At 45.1% G+C, this 20145-nt stretch overlaps 1 protein-coding gene across 1 annotated transcript in view; it reads right to left on the reverse strand.

Annotated features, from left to right (window-relative positions):
* csmd3b (CUB and Sushi multiple domains 3b) overlaps positions 1–20145 on the reverse strand; it is a 2394280-nt gene that overhangs the window by 335526 nt on the left and 2038609 nt on the right. Inside the window, exons 34-35 of the mRNA XM_038809755.1 lie at positions 4139–4326; positions 2128–2322 (exon numbers count right to left, since the gene is read on the reverse strand). Of these exons, the coding sequence (XP_038665683.1) occupies positions 2128–2322; positions 4139–4326 (383 nt within the window). The remainder of the gene's footprint in view (positions 1–2127; positions 2323–4138; positions 4327–20145) is intronic.

Genomic DNA, 20145 nt, shown 5'->3' on the forward strand with positions numbered 1-20145 from the left:
CGCAGCAGGTCAAACCAGTTTACCAGCCATTGAAATGTTGATCACACAGCCCGGTTTGGGCACGATTTCCTGTTCTCCCCTTTCACCTCAAAAAGACAGGCTTTTTTCCCCAGAGAAATTACCAGTGATTACAGGCTACTGACACAGAAAACCGCACTCTCACAAACTCATTGCTCTCTCTTTGTCCTTGGCATTGTATTGGGAGCAGAATGTAGATATTACAATGAGCTGATCTTGAATTATGAAGCTGTGTAGCTGAAGCCAAATCATCAGCTCATTATTTTTCTTGCACACACAATAAATGCACGAGACATCTCTTGTCCCAATTACCAGATCCTTCATGACATTGAACGTGATATTCCAGAAACTTTGAAAAAGAACAGGAGAGCTGAAAACAAGATGATCATCATAGGGTCGCATCGCACAGTTTCTTTAAGGATCCACCGTGAGGTATTCAAGATACAAATAAAATGACTTTCAAAAGATGTGTTCCAACACCTAATTGAAGAAAATCTTCTGTTTCTTCATCAACTTACATTCTATTAAGTTATAACTGTATTCAGTCACAAGAAAAATAGAGTAGTGGTGCTTTTGTGTTGGCCGTACATAACTGTCAGGTCAGAAGGGAAACAGTCTTCATTTTCACACTTAAGCTTATAAAGTTGAAATTACAGTACTATCTATATCTGCAATCTATTCTTTTTTCTGTTTGACTCATCTGTTCGGCAGAGTTAACATTTGATATTCATGCCAAGTAACATGCATTTTAATGATGCTGTTTGAAAACACTGTTGCTAAAGGTTTGCATGAAGTGAACACCAGTGTCAATGACCTTTGCTTTTTGCATTTTGTCACTGCTGTGTGTACCTTTACACTCCATTATGTTTCGGCTCTGCTTTTTTGAACATTCAGATAATGAAGCAAAGAGCTGGCTTGCAGTACTGCTGCTCAAATTGGAAAACACACTCCCAGTCAATCATCAGGCTGACCACACATGCCTTGTCATCTCACCAGGATATTTTCTTCACTCAAGGTCTCCCAAGCTTCAAATTATTTTTGTTCTACCATTTAGGGAATGTGCACGACCCCATCATCTTTTCACTGGTCCTATATTAGCTTCTTCCCAGCTCGGATCTAATCTCTTACTGTTTAGTAATAACTGTCATCAGTTGTACAACACGCGATAAACTCATTTTAAGTTTCTTGACATAAGGTGTCCTGTCAACACAAAGCACACCACTCACTATTTCAACATTAGTCACTCTGTCCTCCCACCTGAACCTTAAGATCCTCTTTACAGATCACATTACGAAATGTGAATTACTAGCTCTATGCATTCATCGTGTCTCACAGAACACCTCTGGAACAAAATATAGACAGTTGGACTAGTCAGTCAAAACAGAATCCTGAGTAGAAATGAGGAAATAACATTTTGTGATCAGATTTCAGAAAAGGTCTATTAAAGTTAAAATGCACCCATTCCAGTGTGCATGCTATCTCTCCCATAATTGCAGTGCTAGTTTATATTTTGTCTTATTTTAATATTGTCTCATCCCTCAAATCTTTAAGGGCTGTCTGTTAGTTCATTAGTTTTATACAGTGAGTAGCTACCTAAAGTTTTATTCTAAATATCAACCACAGCAAGATTTTATGAATATATTCAGAAAAAATATAAAGTAAAAGTGAAGTTGCCATAGCCCCAGATGACCATAGGCTGACTGGTGGTGATTTAACATGAGGATCACCGCACCTAAGGTTGAAAAGGCGGGGCTTCATGAATAATCTCAGTCAGTATAGGAATTGAACCCGTGCTGTTGGCCTGGCTCTGCATCACAAACCAGCTGTCCAGCAACTAGATCAATGCCCAGTAACTGAGTGGCCACCTTGGGCGATCGCACAAACTGACTAATTTGAAATAAGTTTGAGCACTTCCTGTCAGATTTAAACATTATCATATACATGTAATCAAATTATGATGCTATAGCTACAAATCGTTCTGCTTTATTTTGGGCAATAAATTTACTATGATGTTTTTGGTAGACTGAACCAACAAGCAACATTCATTCTGTGTATTTTTTAAAAATCGTAACATATTCAATACTAAAAGCTCAATTGCATAGGTCCTACCATGACAGCTGGGCAAAGCTCGATTCCATCCTGGTCTTCCATCATCTCCCATAATGCAGGTAAGGGTTGAATAACCTTGCAACACGTATCCCGCATTGCAATAATATGTAACGGTTGATCCCAGCTTAAAGTCACTTCCCAATCTGGTACCATTCATGACATTCCCAGGATCAAAACACGATTCCCGAAGTTTTGCTAAATAATCAAAAAGGTGATGTTCAGAAAATATTGACAAATATTTGTTATTATTATTATTGGTCAACAGCTATTTTTGATGCTTCTCAAAATCTTTTTCAAGGAATTTAACATAATAATTGGCATTTAAAAATACAATTTTCTTTTTGAGGAGCCAGTAAATGATTGATTCTGTCCATCAAGGTCAAAAAGCTGATGTAAACCATGAGGAGCAAATTCTAATCAAGCTGCTTGAAAACATTGGTATGCAGTTTTTTGTCACTGCCAGGAGCTGGGAACAGAGGCAGGCAAGCACGAAAAATAATGTTCCAGCTTTGTCCCACCTTGACTTTTACACTGAAATGCTGGCCTTCCCGAACATCGAGGATGAGAATGTTCATGGAACCAGCTCCTCCCCTTAGTTATTGAATTGTCCACCGCCATTCACATTGGATATTGCAGGACTGCAAAGTTTTGATCTGCTCTGTTGGTGTGGAATCATTTAACTCCATCTATAACATGCTCTTTCCACTGTTTAGTATGCATTTATTTCTATGTTGGAGCTTCATCAGATTGGCTTTTCGGTTCTAGGTATGCTGATAATTCTCTAGTCAATGCTCAGTCAACCAGGGAGGCATCCCTGGCTTGATGGTAATTTAAAATTGGGGGACATGCTGGCCACGAAGTTAAAGATTCTGGTGAAATGAAATTGTGCTGCTGCTGGTGGTGGCCCACAATTCCTCACAGGTGCCCAGATTTGAGTTGCTAGATCTGTTCTGAATCAATCCCATTTAGTACAGTGGTCGTGTCACTCACCATGAACGGAGCATGTATTCAGTTTAAGAAGGGGACTCTCTCTCCACTATGGCTGTGTGGTAGTCAATCCTACCAATGCTGTCATACACAGATGCATTTGTGACAGGCAGTTTGGCAAGGATGAGGTCAAGTAAGTTTCCTTTCTGTTCATTCTCTCCCTGCAGGCCCAGTCTAGCAGTTACATCCTGCAGGACTTGGCCAGATCAGTCAGTAGTAATATCTTGAACATTCTCAGTGATGGACATGAAAGTGCAAGCCACAATGCCGCGCACAATTTGTTTTCATTATGGAGCAGCACGGATTTATTAGCTGAGTGAAGGTGATAGGTTTCTCGCTCATGTTTGACCTGCAGACTTCATGGAGTCCAGAGTCAATGTTGAGGACTCCAGAGGCAATTTACTCCAGACTAAGTATACCACTGTGCATCTTTGGTGGTGCTGACATTTTGGTGGGACAGGACATACCCAAGAAAGGTGATGGACAAGTTTGGGACATTGGCCGAAAGATATGACTATGTCAGGCTGTTGCTTAATTAACCTGTATCCAACTTTGGTACAAATGGCCAGATGTTAGTGAGGAGGACTTTGCAGGGTTGACTGGGCTAGTTGTGCTTTTGTTGTGTCCGAATTGCAGGTAGATGTCAGGTGGCTCATCTGGTTTGATTCTCAGTATTTATTGCAGCAGGTTTGTCCAACTTGCCAGACAGTTTCAAAGGGGATCCAAGAGTGAGCCATTTTTCTGTGGATCTGGAGTCACAGATAAGAGGGCTGGGTAAGAACAACAGATTTATTGCCCTAATGGACATTAGTGAACAATATGCAGCCAGAGAGACAATTATTCTTTCCCCTTGGCTAAATTAAGGTGACTGGCACTATCTGTAATGCCGCAGAAGCATTTAATATCCCAGAAAAAAGGATTTCAGAAGTGTACCGCAACATATTGTAGATTCTGCATTATTTTAAACACATAACTACAATGAACAATGAATATAAATTGAAAACCTCAAAGTTATGACACTAACCTTTATATTCTATGTGGAATCCTGAAAAGCTAACGGAGCCATCACTTCGAAAAGCCAAATGCATGTTGTTTGAACTGCTCTCAATCCGCTCAGGCAGCTTATTGTCAAGAAAGCTTCCAATCAGAGGGCTGTTACCGTCTGGACCATCATAAAGGTAGAGGAAGTCATAGTTGGGCTCCATGGTGAAACTGCAAAGTAGAAATTTCATCTTCTCAGGGGACAGTATTATATTTCCATTGCTTCTTTATTCAGTTTTTATAAACCAGATTCAAAGGTTTGTCAAAACCAGTCACTCTCTTATGCCAAATTTTCACATCAATCTCTTCCTATTTGACCTTAATCCGACTCCAACTCTGCATCCATCCCTGCCTTAACCCATTGGCCTCATTAAACCACCATCCATAATTCTGCCTGCAGCCGGGCTCTCCTGGTTGGTCTCCCATCCTTCACTTCCAAGCCTCCGCACCAAAATCGCGTTCGGCGCGGGGGCGGAGACTGGGGCATCGCTCAGAGGGCTGGAGAATTGGCGGCAGTCACGTGCACATGTGGTGGACGCGGCGTCGGTCGGGGGCCATTGAAAGAGGCCCCCGTGGCGATTCTCCGCTGCTAACTGGTCAAGTGCCCGCCTGCGTGGTTCACTCATGGTTCCACCCAGCGGGCACTCGGCATGGCGGCTGCGGACATAATCCGCGGCTGCCCTGGTGGGCGTGCGGGGGAATCCATCACTGGTGGGGTGGGTGGGGGGGCCTCCAGGATGGCCAGGTTTGCGATCGGGGGCCACCGATTGACGGGCATGTGATCTGGGGGATGGGGCTATATTGTGGCGGGCCGGCCCTCTGTGTGGGTCCGCCATGTTGCGCGGGGCCACCACGCACATGCACGGACACACGTCCAGAAGTGCAGGGCCCCGTATTGGCAGCCGGAGCTGTGTGGACTACTGCGGGACCCTGCAAGCCGTCTTCAAAACGGACAATCACTCTGGACTTTCCAGAAAAAAGTCCAGAGTGATTCGCGCCCGTTTTCGCGCGGGCGTGGGGACATAGCCCCATTATCAGAGAATTCCGCCCTGTATCTTTAGCCCCATTACCTTTGTGCTGCATTGGTAGATGGTCCAGCAGCACCTCAAATTTAAAATTCTCATTCTTGTATTCCGATTCCTTGGTGCCTCACCAGTGCTGGGCTGTATTTCCAAATAACTGCAGACATGGGATCGGAGGTGGATGAGCCCATAACTACCCAATATTGGTTTGCTGGCAGCTTCCTGCCTCGGAGCCATTTTAAAACATATTGGCTTGGGGGCTGTCGGTTACCTTTGCTCAAGGGATGGTGAGACAATTAAGCTTCTTATCAGAATTTTGCAGTCGATTGTTGGCCGCCCCGCTAAATCGTGCCCAATGTGATATTTCCAGAGACCCTAATACTGGATCTCCAACCTTGGGAGTCCACCTGCTGTCCTTAATTGGATGGTGAGGACTTCCTAACCAATAATAGGCTTGTGCTTCAAAATGATGATAGACTTCTGGAGCAGCACGGTGGCGCAGTGGATAACACTGGGACTATGGCGCTGAGAACCCAGATTTGAATCCCGGCCCTGGGTCACTATCCGTGTGGAGTTTGCACATTCTCCCCATGCCTGCATGGGTTTCACCCCCACAATCCAAAAGATATGCAGGTTAGATGGATTGGCCACGCTAATTGCCCCTTAATTGGAAAAAAAAATAATTGGGTACTCTAAATTTATTTTTAAAAAGATAGACTTCTAAAGATGATGTGATGCACGTCATGGGGGGGGGGGGGGGGGGGGGTGGGGGGGGGGGGGGTTGGCCAAGCTTTTACTTATCCCTTCAAATTTCTCCTCCTCTTGCTCTGCATCAGTATTTGCCAGATTGCACTTCTGCACATTGCCTGGGATCTTTTTCTACCAGAAATATGAGACGCAGTTACAGAAGGGAATATTCACGTGCTGTCTTTTGATAGTTTCAACAATTAATTAGACAGTCTACCATGGTTTACTTCGGTGGACCAGTTTTTTAAAAAAGCACATGTGTATATTTTTTAGCGTCCCTTTCAATCTCTTCTTTAAAAATAAATTTAGATTACTCAATTCTTTTTTCCAATAGAGGGGCAATTTAGAGTGGGCAATCCACCTAACCAGCATATCTTTTGGGTTGTGGGGGTGAAACCCACGCAGACAGGAGGAGAATGTGCGAACTTCACACAGACAGTGACCCAGAGCCGTGATCGAACCTGGGACCTCGGCGGCGTAAGGAAGCAGGGCTAACCCACTGCGCCACCGTGCTGCCCTGTCCCTTTCAATCTCAGCAACGTTAAAAATTGAGATGGAAGCAAAATACTGCAGATGCTGGACATTTGAAATGAGAACAGAAGATGCTGGAAAAACTCAGCAGGTCTGGCAGCATCTGTGGAGAGAGAAACAAAATGAATGGCTGGAATTTTCCAGTCATTACGATTGACTTTTCCCGCCGGCAGCACATTCCTGCCCGTGGGTTTCCTGGCAACATGAGGTGGTTTCAATGCGAAATCCCGTTGACAAGCGATGGGATGATAGAATCCCGCCACCAGTGAACTGCGCAGCGCCGAGAAACACGTGGCTAGAGAACCAGAGAATCCTGCCCAATGTGGAGACCAACATGACTCTTCTTTGGAACATAAAATTGAGATTTCAGTTAAACAATAAATATAGATCATAAACAACTGTCATTCTGAGAACGTACACTAATTAGTCCATTTTTAAATATGAATGAGTACATAGGAAGCTTAAAAAGGTGGTCACAGGTGAGTGAGCCGATGTCAGTATTATCAGCAGGAATGATCAGGAAGAACAATGCTTGTGACAACGTAATTGCTACAAACTTTTTGCTTGGTTGGATACGACTGAACTAACCTGGTAAATATCCATACAGATAAAAGACACAAGGAAGTAGAATGGAATCAGGTAAAAAGGAACAGAGACGAGAAATTCAATATTTTAAGTTTCAGATTGGAAATTTAGAATTTTCCTCAAAATGGCCCCCAAACTCAAAATACAGAGAACACAGATGCACCTTCCCAAAATTACCAAGATTCAGATATGCATTCAGCAACAGACTTCCAGGTCATAAATGTATCGCCATGTGTATTCTATGTGTGTGTGGATGGGGGCAAGGTGTCACTGCCCTGAACAATGCATCCTGGAATGCTGTCGGCCACAGTGAGGGAACCCATCATTGCTGGTCAATGAAGTGTGCTGATGCTGCATGGCCAGCAGCAAATAAGCCACATTTACAAGGGACTGAGCTGTTCTGAAGATCTTAAGCAAAATTGAACCAAGTCTAATAAATGGTTATTGATTTGTAACCTAAAGAGAAGTTTCTAACATTGGTTCCTTGATCCCTAAAAAAGTCTTTACCAAGCACCCCACCACCGCTCCAGCTACCCCACCACCTTTGCCTTGCAATCCCTGAAGTCAACAGGAGCACAGCTCTCATCTTCTTGTCATTAATTATATGCAGCTATGTAGTCAAGGGGCAACCCAAAACTCAGTTTTAGATGAAACCACAAACAAAGCACATTCTGCAAAGGAATTATTTCACAACTTGCGAAACATGTCCTCTTTGTTATCAATAAATATAAAAGGAGGCAGCAAAGTTATTGTGCCTTTATTTGTTTCTATGCCATCAATGAGTATACCATGGGCTAAGCTTGAGGGTTTATGATCAACTTACCCCATACTGAGTGCTTGACAACTGCTCATTATTATTTGTTGCTGTGGTTGTTTGCTGTCACCAAGGAGTATCTGAGATTTATTAGTGCCCTGAAAATGCTGTGATTCACTGATGGAAATGGAGAGCCATTTCACGCGTTGAGGTAAATCTCAAGGTATTTTGTAATAAATGAAGTAATTGGATAGAACGAAGATTGAAAGTGAACAGAAGGAACTGAAATGACTCCACTGATGGCCATCAGACTTCTACCATCAGATTCCCAGCTACATAGGAAATTGAAAATCCAGGCAATGGATGGAAAAATAATCAAATTATTGATGCCATCCATTGCACTTCAGAGTTCACAGGTTTATGCTTTCCTGTCATCAGATTTCCTTTAGGAAGGATCATTTATTCAAAAGCTGCACATGAAGGTTTCAGATTGCTGTGAGGTACTTGATATACACTTTTCTATCACGGTGAGAATTTTTCCAGGCTCTATTTTTTACCAGGAGCAGAGATTAATGAAATAGCCTTAGAAAACTCTGTGAAATCAGCATGTACAAGGAAGAGATATAAAGCTTAAATTTGTACAGAAATTGGCACAGATGTCTGGGCCATGTTATGTCAGCTTGCCAAATACAGCTGAATGTATTCCCAGAAATTTGATCATGTGACAAGAAGTCTGGTCATGTGCCATCAATCACAATGTCTGACCGCATGATGGTTTCCCACATTTTGAAAGTGTTATCGGATTTATTTTATAAGGTTAAGTCACACACGCTAAATCTTTTCCGTTTAACTGTCTTCTGAGAAAAAAAGCCCTTGCGTTAAATTTCCCCCACGTCTGGAATTTAAAATATATATTAACTTGTACAATGAAGGATTGAACTTTTCAAGGCTCATCTCAAAACCATCATGTTAATTGAGGAAAACATGTTTATTGAAATAATTTCCATTCGAATTAACTGACAGCTCCATCATTTTGGATTTAAAGATGCATTGAATAATTTTTTTCATCCATTTTGTAGACAGGAATTTTCTTTTTACAACAAAACAACTTTCAAAGAGCAATGGAACATGTTTTGATTGTTAAGTAATGGGTTAAGAGCCATTGCAATTAGTTGTCTCATTTATGTTAAGTGTTCAATGATTGTCTCATTTATGTTAAGTGTTCAATGATTGACACTGATGTGTAAAGGGGCTTCAGGTGGCCTCTGGATCTGGTGATGTGCAGAGTTTTGTGCATAGTCTGTTGGGAGAAATAAAGGTGTGTTGGTGAAAAAAGAACAGAACTTTTGTCTCTTCATACCACAGCATCGAATACGTCTAACATTGATTTATCCATGAGAAATGGGCAAGGCTGATAATTATTGCTGATAACTAGTTGACTTGAGCTTGTGGTGGTGGGCCTATTTCCCCAGTTGCAGTGGTTCAAAGCTATGCTATCAATTGCTATCCCACCCAGGAGAGCTCCAGATAGATTGAATAGGGAAGCACGATTCTCTTCAGTTGAGGAGTTCATAACCAGGTGGCATAGATTTAGTCAGAGCTAAGAGGTTTAGAGAGGATTTGAAGGGCACTCTTTGCACCTAGAGGGCGAAGGGGATCTTGCTCTCACTGCCAGAAAGGGTGGGGAGTGGCAGAAACCCTCAAAACATATAGAAAATGCTTGGGTATGCACTCGAATTTCTGTAAACTACAAGGCGACAAATGAAGAGCTGTGAAATAGGATTAAATGGACAGCTACTTGCAGCAAGCAAAAAGACGGCATCTAGGATAAACCAGGTCTGGAAAATGGGTTTCTTTCTATAAAGGAGATTGGAGAACCAGTTCAGTTTTTAAAATCAGTCAAGTTTTTAAACTGAATACAAATTTTCAAACGGCCATGGTGGAATTTAAACACACATGCATGACATAACCATGAAACTACCAGACTCTCTTATGCGTATCTGGAACCCCTCACTAACTGGATTGCTGACAACACTTTCCACACATTAAACACGCTTTAAACAGGTTAAAATGGCCAATTTGGGATCATGTCTCCTCAGAGAATAGAAAAGGTTTTGCGGCTGCATTTATGAACTAATCCCACGAGTTAGAAAGTGCCTATCCCCGATGGCTTATCATGGAATTTGGAATAATATTCTTTTGCTGCTCTCAATTTTGCTTTGTCAACATGTCTCTCATTTTAGCAATATTCAAGTTCTATGTGCGACCAAGCAACTGTAATAAAATGTCCCAAGACTTCACAGAGGTTTAAAAACTGAAATATGACATGGAACCACATGGGGAGATAGGACAAATTACCAAATGTTTGATCAAAGATGTAGGTTCGGAGGCAGTGTACAAATACTCATTTAATAGTACAGAACTTGAATATTGCTGAAAAAGACACATGTTGTTGAAACTTTTCATCTTACATGCATCAGGACCACTCGCACCAGGCGAGGTCAAATGTAATGAGAATAACAAATTATAACTTGTGAGAAGAAAGAGCTGATAGGCAAGTGGACTCCTCTTGGTAGTGGCGTTGCCATGAAGAATGCACCAGTTAACTGATGACTGACAGTTAACTGCCAAGCTTTGTTTAAATTCAAACCAGGCAGATTGTCCTGTGGAACGAGCCAGAGGATGGCTGATGCCTATTTTGCTCAGTTGAAATAGGCACAATGTGTTGTAATGGGACTAAGACCTCATATAGTATTCTCATCATTATCCCCAAAAAATTTAAACAGGACGTTACCTTTTAAAATGTCTGAAGCTTATCATGTTCTGTAGATTAGCCAATATGAATGATGCACTCCAGAACATCTAGTTTAAATAATTTATTATGAAGCAACTGCGTGGTAAAGGTAACTGGAATCAATAAATAACAAACTACCAATATGAACTAACTGTTATAGAGAAACTGCAAAATAACGTCTATCCACCAACAATACTTTTTCCAAACTCCTTGAGGCACAGAGCCGCATGGTAGATATAACTGCCATTCTGCCACCTGCTGGTCAAAGGTCATGCGCATTATTATACACAGAATTGCTTTCTGCATATCATCACAAAGCTATGTCTAGCTGTGACCCTCAAACAACCCGAGTTATTTGGTTTGGTCATATTACAGAAACGTGCACCTCATTACCCCTGAAGATATGCAAATGATCCCGTGGGGAGACAGGCCTGGTCAGGGGGTCGGGCACTATCGATGGGCGGTCTTCCCAGGCTGCGGGGGGTGAGGGGCTCAGCGCACGCCAAGCCAATCCCCAGATCATGTATATCCATACCAAGAGCAACTCCAGCTGCTGCCCATCAGTCCCACCAAACATGCCTGGGATAGAGTCCTGTCTGTGGTAATATAGTGAAAGTCACTTTAACCCCCTTGAACTGTTGTGGCTTCTGGCTGCACAGTTCCTGGCAGAGGTCTGGAGTCTGATGCCCAAGGCAGAACCAGCTCGTTGGATGGCATCCGGAGAGAAGACGGGGAATGTGAGGGTGGGGCGGCCTGGGGGACTTGAGAAACCGCGGTGGAAGTGGAAAAGATTGTCGATCTCCCACCATCTCCTATTCCTGACAGGTCACATTATGGATGGTATTGTGCAGCCTGCAGCACTGCCTTCGTGGTGCTTGGTGCAGGGCAGGTGGCAGGCGCTAAAGAAGGCAGAGCCTGCAGCGTTGATGGAGGCGACAGGCCATGTGCAGGGGGCCACCCAGACTCTGAGGACTCAGCTGCCTATCAGGCTGGGAAGGGACGCTGAGGGGGAGGCCGCTGATGGCCCAAGGTGTACAGGTGTTACTGATCTTTTGAAGAGATGATGGACAGCATGTGCTGCGAGAGGCTCTGCCACACAAGGGGGTGGTGCTGCACCTGCACCATGTGCTTGCAGACTTGACACCACGTGAAGGGTAAGGATACCCACTCCCAGTGGCCGTCAAGGTCACTGTAGCCCTGAACCTTTAAGATTTGGGATCATCCCAGGGCTCGAGCGGGGACTCATGCGGCATATCGCAACCTACATCCCACATGTGCATCTGTGAAGTCCTGTGTGCCTGGGCAGCTAACTATATGAGTTTTGACCTGGACCACGCCCATCAGGATGCCTGGGCAACAGGATTCTCCCCCAGGTCCACGGGGTAATAAATGGCATGCACATCGCCTTGCGCGCACTGGGCAGTCTGGAATCACAATTCATTAACAGGAAGGGATTCCACTCCCTGAACATCCAACTTGTCTGTAATCACCACGTGAGCAGCTCTTCTGTTAGTCGCTCATGGGACGTGGGCATCGAAGGCTGGGCCAGCATTTACTGCCCATCACGGATTGCCCTCGAGTCAACCACGTTGCTATGGATCTGGAGTCACGGAGACCAGACCAGGTAAAGATGGCAGGTTTTGTTCCATAAAGGATATGAGTGAACCCGATGGTTTTTTACGACAATCTGCAATAGTTTCATGGACGTCATTTAATTCTAGAATTTTTTAATTTAATTCAAATGTCACCATCTGCCATGGCGGGATTTGAACCTAGGTACCCAGAGCATGACTCCAGGTCTCTAATACCACTATGCCACGGCTTCTCTGAGTCACGGCAACCTGCTGTGAGCTGAGCTCTGATGCTGCCCAATCGATGCCATCGTCTTACTCCTGTCTATTTTCTGAGTTCACTCTCACACTCATCGCCTGCACGTGGTATGCCTGGCGGGGTGGGGGTTCCATAGCATGGGGCCAAGGGAGAGTGGAGGGCACATGGGGCAGGGGGGTGCAGACCGGCCCGCAGTGCGGAATAAAGTATCAGAGTCTCCACAAGTCTCGAGTGCAACGTCTGTTTAATGGTGTACCCATAAAATAGTGACCCCAACCATCCCTAACCCCCGAAGGTGTCCCCCCGCAATGGTGCCCCCTCGCCAGCGCCCTCTGTGATTGTCGATCTGCTTAGCCCTCCATGCTCTAACTTTATGTCTAGGCGTGACCCAGGATACACATCAGAGGTGGAGGGAGCCTGCTGCTTACCGCATCCTGTGGCCTTCGAGGCCCCTGGCATGTATCCGCTGGGAGCCCTGGGGCCAGAGGGCCCTAGCCACCTTGCCAGTGGCACATGCCTTGCCGTGCCACCTTGTTCGATCTGCTGACCCCAAGATGTGACGTTGTCAGGAGTGGGGGACTCGAAAGAGTTGGTGACCGCCGTTGTCGCCCTGTTGGGAGGCTGCAGATCAGTCTCCGGGGCTCTCTCCTCTGGGACGGCGCCATAGGCCCATGGGGTGACTTTAGGATGGAGGAGCAGCTGGATTGAGCTCCAGTGGCCCCCGCGCCATCTGGCTCTGCCAACCCTAGCAGCTCCCCAATGTCCACACCATGTTGGCGATGCCCAATATTAACTGGGGAAGCCATAGTGTGAAAGTTTTAGAGGGAGTGGAGTTGTGAAAATGCATCCTGGAAAATGTTCTAAGCCAGTGTATAGAAGGTCTGACAAGAGAGGGAGCAGTACTGGACTTAATTTCAAGTAACAAAGTTGGGCAAGTGGTTGAAGGATCAGTGGGGAGCATTTTGCAGACTGTGATCATAACTCCGTTCGACACAAGATTGTTTTGGGAAAGGACAAGGATGAGCCGGAGATCAAAGCTCTAAACTGGGGAAGGCCGATTTTAATAAGATCAGATGTGATTTGGCCCGAGTGAACTAGGAAATGACAGTTGTAGGTAAATGTGTGACAGAATAGTGGGATGTATACCAGAAGGAAACAGGGAGAGTATAGGGCCAGCAAGAAAAAGGGTGGTTAACAAATCCAGTGAACCCTGGATGTAGAGGGACATACATTATTGGATAAGGAGAAAAAGGGTGGCTTAGGGCAGATATCAAAGGCTCAAAACAGCAGATGCCCTATAGGCACACCGAATGTGCAAAATGAAACTTAGAAAGGAAATTAGGAGAGCAAAAAGTGGACATGAAAGGATGTTGGCAGGTAAAATAAAGGAAAACCCTAGGTTGTTTTACAAGTACATTAAGGGTAAAAAGATAACTAGGAAATGTTGCAAATGGCGGCACGGTGGCACAGTGATTAGGTCTGCTGCTTCACAGTTCCAAGGACACGGGTTCAATTCTGGCCTTGGCTGACTGTGGAATTTGTACGTTCTCCCCATGTCTGCATGGGTTTCCTCCAGGTGCTCCGGTTTCCTCCCAGTCCAACGATGTGTAGGTCAGGTAGATTGGCCATACTAAATTGCCCCTTAGTTTCCAAAGATGTGTAGGTTAGATGGCACAATGGGATTATTGGGATAGGGCAGGGGAGTGGGCCGAGGTAGAGTGTTCTAGCAGGGGGTCAATGCAGACTCAATGGCTCAATGGACTGCTACTGCCGGCTCAATAAACTGCTACTGCACTCAAGGAGTTCTATGATTCTATGAAAAGAGTAGGGCCCATTAAGGGCCACAGTGGTAATTTGTGTGTAGGTGTGGTGGGACATAGGCAGGGGTTTACATGAATACTGTGAGTTTGTGTTCACTCATGAGAGGAACGGTGTGGGTAGGACAGTGAGAGAGAAAGACTGTAATAAAATTAAAGAGATTAACACAGACAGAAAGGAGGTTCTGGGTGGTCTGACAGGGTTAAAAGTAGACAAATCTCTGGGCCAGGTGAAATGTATCCGAAGCTGCCCGTCAAAACTAAAATCTTCTCCACTTCCTGGGTCCGTATCCTTCTATTCCCATCCTATTCATGTATTTGACAAGATGCCCCTTAAATGTCACTATCGTCCCTGCTTCCACCACTCCTCCGGCAGCGGGGATTAGAATCATTAGGTAGTTATTTTTGACTGTTGCAGACGGAATTGGCCAAAGGGCCTTTTCTGTGCTGTAGACCTTTTTGTTGCACTTGTAGACCCTTGTAAATACATCCTTTGTTTTTCACTAATAGAGTCTCTGAAAGTTAATTATTACAGGTGTCTTGCAGGCTCATTTCAGCATAATATTGTGCTCAAAAGCTGCTAATTTAGAAGGAGGTCTCAAGCCGAGTCTGTCCTATCTCTTTCATTGCAACCTGCTTCTAGTGATCTATAAGATGCTGACACCTAACAGTGACAGGTTGCAGCACAGTGAAGAACATAAATATTTCTCATTTAGAATATGATGGTTTCTTAGTTGAAAGAAAAATAACATTGAGAGATATGAAGGTAACTCACTATCCCACGAGATGTGGTGTTTACTGCTCCCCAGCAGAACTGACCTGGCTGGAACCCAGCAGAAACTTGGAATTCAATCTCTTGATCTCAGGCTTGAAAGGCAGCTGTAAATTCTTTAAGAGCTGAACGAGTATTTTCACACTAAGTGAATGGGTAGGGTACACAACTAAGTCGAACAGTGCTGTTCCCGTCTGAGCAGAACTGTAAAACCCATGGGAGCTGCAGATTCATTGAGCTGCCAATCACATCATTATTTGTGTCAGAGCTGCTCCTTCAAAGTCAGCAATGTCACATGCAGAAATTGGAAGTATGTTCGCAATTAAAATGTGAAACAAACTGCAGGCTAGAAATTTATTGCCGCAGTGCCACCTTGAATGGTACTATGGGTGCCTACTTCCATTTCCCTGTGTGCCCTCGAAGATATTAATTTGCTGCTGTACTGAATTCAGGCAGCCAAAGTTGGCTGATGTGACAAATTTGACCATCAAATGAACAGGCAGAAATTAGTTGTTTCCTCGAGACAAAAACAGGAGTGAAACTGCAAGGTGGACCTTACAGTAGTGTCATTTAAAGGACCGAGCACCCTGTGCGTGGTATGGTGCACGGTGGCTAGCACTGCTGTTTCACAGCTTCAGAGACCAAGGTTCAATTCCGGCCGTGGGTGACTGTGTGGGGTTTGCATTTTCTCCCCGTGTCTGGATGGGCTTTCTCTGGGTGCTCCGGTTTCCTGCCACAGTCCAAAAATGTGCAGGTTAGGTGGGTTGTCTATGCTAAATTGCCCCTTAGTGTCCAGAAATGTGCAGGTTAATTTGTGGAGGAGTGAGTCTAGGTAGGATGCTCTTTTGGAGGGTTGGTGCTGACTCAGTGGTCCGATGGCCTTGTAGGGATTCTATGATTCTATGACTGAATGTGGTCATTCTCTGGAACCTTTCCAACAGGTATACGGCTAAAACTACTCCAGGATATTTTCTGAAACATTTTCATAAATTCTTACATTTGCCAGTGACTATTCCCACATCCTTGACAGGTAGCGCGGGGATGCAGATGAGGTGACCTGTCCACACAAAGATTGCAAGTTGATTGTGACAAGAGGTAGTCTGGCAGAAAAGCTAATGCACTCAGCATCTTAGTGCGTATGCCATTCAGCACTCTCCCATATGCCACCCAATCAAGGTACTCATGGGAGTCCTCTGCAACCACGCTTGTTTCCCACATCATTCTCTGGTGAGTTGAAAACTATTTGTTCTAACCCCTACGAGGACCATGGGAATCCATTGTTGATTTCCGCACAGCACTTGAGCAGTACGAGCTTTCCAGATAGGGGACGGAGGCCACCCAGCTGGAGCTCATTACAAACAAATGTAAAGGCCGGCCCAAAGCAGGGCCTGGTGTGGTTAATTCTTCCAGCAAGGAATGTACTGTAAGCGAGATGCTACCTTGAATTTTGTATATAGTTAAATAAACCTGTGTTCTCCTACCGCTGTATTCTTCATGTTACCAAACTGGTGATGAGGGAAATAGGGAACTCCAGACTCGCTCGTGGAACCGCATGGCTACCGAAAATTTGTTATCCCAGGACATAGTAACAGTTCAGAATGCTACTATTTGGGAACTTGGAAGCTGTTGATGCAGGCCTGGAAGACTGGAACCGGTACGTGGAACGCATGAGGCCTTTCTTCCAGGCGAACAGGGTTTTGGAGGAAGACCTTCAGAATGTTCTCCTCCTGACTGCCTACGGGGCCCAGATATTTGGTTTCATAAAGAATCTGACTGCACTGGACTCAAAATCTATTGATGAGCTGGTTTTGGTTTTGGAACACTATCACCCCAAGCCTTACATAATTATGCAACAGAATAGATTTAAGCAGTGTGGTCACCAGGTGAATCAGTCGCTGACTTTTTGACCTGCCTGAGGCGTCTAGTTAAACATTGCGGGTTTTCGCCCTCCCTCTCAGAAATGTTGAGGGATAAGCTAATGTGTGGCATGAACAATGAAATGAAATGAAAATGAAAATCGCTTATTGTCACGAGTAGGCTTCAATGAAGTTACTGTGAAAAGCCCCTCGTCGCCACATTCCGGCGCCTGTTCGGGGAGGCTGGTACAGGAATCGAACCGTGCTGCTGGCCTGCTTGGTCTGCTTTAAAAGCCAGCGATTTAGCCGAGTGAGCTAAACCAGCCCCAATGCTACTCAGAGGAAGCTGTTGGCAGAGCCTACCTTGGATTTGAAATGGGCCATCGAGCTTTTGCTATCCTGAAGGCACATGTAGAAAGGGGTGCAGGACCTAATGGATGACGGCATCTATAGTTTGGCCCACTCTTCAGTTCAAACTCACTCTGCACCACGGGACAGTGCCTATCTGTCTAGACCTCCTCCAAAAGGGCCACCTTCGAGGAGATTCCACAGCCAGGTCTTGATCTCTGGAGTTACTGTTGACTGGTGGAATATCTCCCGCAAGGATAAAAGGGAGAGCTGGCCACATTGGCAAATGTGTGGTCGGAGAAGTCGCGATGGTCATAGCTGCCAATTCTGGTGCAGGTAGCCGTCAAATCACCGTGAACCATGGCCTTTCACAGGGCACTCTACATCAGGAGGACTATCTAATGCAGCTGAACTGCATCATGACCCATGAAGATAGCAACGATCTGGGTCACATTACAGGTCAATGGTCACCTCGTGATAATGGAAATGGACACCGGCACTGCCGTATCTATCGCTGCCATCGCCATCGTGGACCATCGCACATTCCGTGAGTGGCACATCCGCACGAATGGCTGACGAGGTGTTTGTGACTCTCAACTTTATGGATACAGTGGCAGCACGGTGGCACAGTGGTAAGCATTGCTGCCTCACGGCGCCGAAGGTCCCAAGGTTCGATCCCGATCCTGGGTCACTGTCCGTGTGGAGTTTTCACATTCTCCCTGTGTTTGCATGGGTTTCGCCCCCCACAACCCAAAGATGTGCAGGGTAGGTGGATTGGCCACGCTAAATTGCCCCTTAATTGGAAAAAATAATTGGGTAATCTAAATTTATTGAAAAAAAAACTTTATGGATACCTTGCCAGTGACGGCTACTCAGGTGTGCGCATGGATGCAGCGAGATCCGGGATTGGCGAAGTGCAAGAGGAAAGGAGGCTCTTTCTGTGCCACTCTGGCCTTTTGCCCAGAGGTTCTCTAAACTCAGTATAGAAGACGGTGTCATATTGTGGGAAGCTCACATGGTCATCCCACTGCAGGGTCAGGAATCCTTGCAATTGGACTTTCTCTGTGGCCATCCGTGTGCTTCTCTGATAGAAATGTTGGCCCATAGCTATGTCTGGAGGCCCGGCGTTGGCACGATCACCGAGACGGTTGTGCACTGCTTTCCGGTGTGCCTGAAGCCCCAGACGCTCCCTCTGACAGCCTCCCTTCATCTTTGCAAATAGCTAGAACGCCTATTGGAAGTCTACATATGGATTTTGCGGGACCTTTCATGGGGTCCACGTTCATGGTTATCGTGGATGCCCACTCAAAGTGGCTAGAGGTGTACAAGATGGCCTCACCAATGTCCGGGACCATGTTAGAAAAGTTCTGGGGCACATTTAGCACCCATGGGATCTATGAGGTCCTGGTAACGGATAATGGAACGCTTTTCACTAGCGAAGATTTGCCGCATTTACGAAATGGAGCAGCATTCGAACCCCCCCCATATCACCCCTCCTCAAATGGCCTGGCCATAAGGGCAGTCCAGACCTTCAAAATAGGCATAAAAAAAATAATTCACTGGTTCTACTGACCCGCTGCTGGCACAGTTCCTTTTTAATTACCGTACGATGCCACATGTGATGATGGGAATCGCCCCATGGAATTATTGATCGGTTGACGAATTGGAACCTGGTTGAGCCTCACGTTTCCGAATCTCAGCAGGAATGTGGAGGTGCAGCAGAAGATGCAGAAGAGGCACCACAACTGGAGGGTGCCAGGTGGTAATTTCACACCAACGAAGCAGTCTTTGCCCTTTGTTCTGGTGATGGGACACTGACTCCCAGATGTAGCTGTAGATGTAGACGGCACCACGAACTGTGTGCTGTAGTCCAGATGAAGCCTAACTGGTGTCTTATCCAAGATCTCCTTTCAACCTTCTTTATTCCAAGAAAAGCAGACCCGACTTCTCCAATCTATCTTTATTCATGGAATCATTCTTGCGAAGCTCCATTGTACTTTCTCCAATGCCTTCACATCTTTCCTGAAGTATGGCACCACGAACTGTGTGCTGTAGTCCAGATGAAGCCTAACTGGTGTCTTATCCAAGATCAACGTGATCGTTTTACTCTTGTACACAATGGCACGAATAATGAAGCCTAAGATAATATACACTTTATTTCCTGCACTCTCAACACGCCCTGCCACCTTCAATGACGTATGTATATATACACTAAGATCCCTCTGTTCCTGCAGCTCCATTAGAGTTTTTCCCTTTAATTTAAAATATACATCATATTCTTCCTGCTAACAATGAAAATAATAATAATTTTATTGTCACAACTAGGCTTACATTAACACTGCAATGAAGTTACTGTGAAAAGCCCCTAATCGCCACACTCCAGCACCTGTTCGGCTACACAGAGGGAGAATTCAGAATGTCTAAATTACCTAACAGCACGTCTTTCGGGACTAGTGGGAGAAACCAGATCACCCGGAGGAAACCCACGCAGACACAGGGAAACGGTGCAGACTTCACACAGACATTGACCCAAGCTGGGAATCGAAACTGGAACCCTGGCGCTGTGAAGCAACCGTGCTAACCACTGTGCTACCGTGCCATCTGAGCTTCATACCTCTCTGCATTGAACTTCGTCTGCCACTTGTCTGTCAAATGCACCAACATGTCTAAGTCGTTTTGAAGTTTAAGACTTCCTTTATCGCAATTGATAACATTTCCAATCTTGGATATAAGCATCCAAGGTATGCGCAGAGTCCATATCAGAGCTGGTGGCTGCAAATGGCAGATTATTTACGTGCCCGCTACAACTCTACTGTTATGTTGCATTTTTTCCCCCTTTTGGGGTTTCTCTGCCTGGCCAAGAGCAGTTTTGACCGAAAGCAGGAACTCAGAAGAGGAAGGTTAATGTGAGTGAAGTAGGATGATGATGGAGAA

Source organism: Scyliorhinus canicula, chromosome 10, assembly GCF_902713615.1.
Source record: "Scyliorhinus canicula chromosome 10, sScyCan1.1, whole genome shotgun sequence".
NCBI classification, from domain to species: domain Eukaryota; kingdom Metazoa; phylum Chordata; class Chondrichthyes; order Carcharhiniformes; family Scyliorhinidae; genus Scyliorhinus; species Scyliorhinus canicula.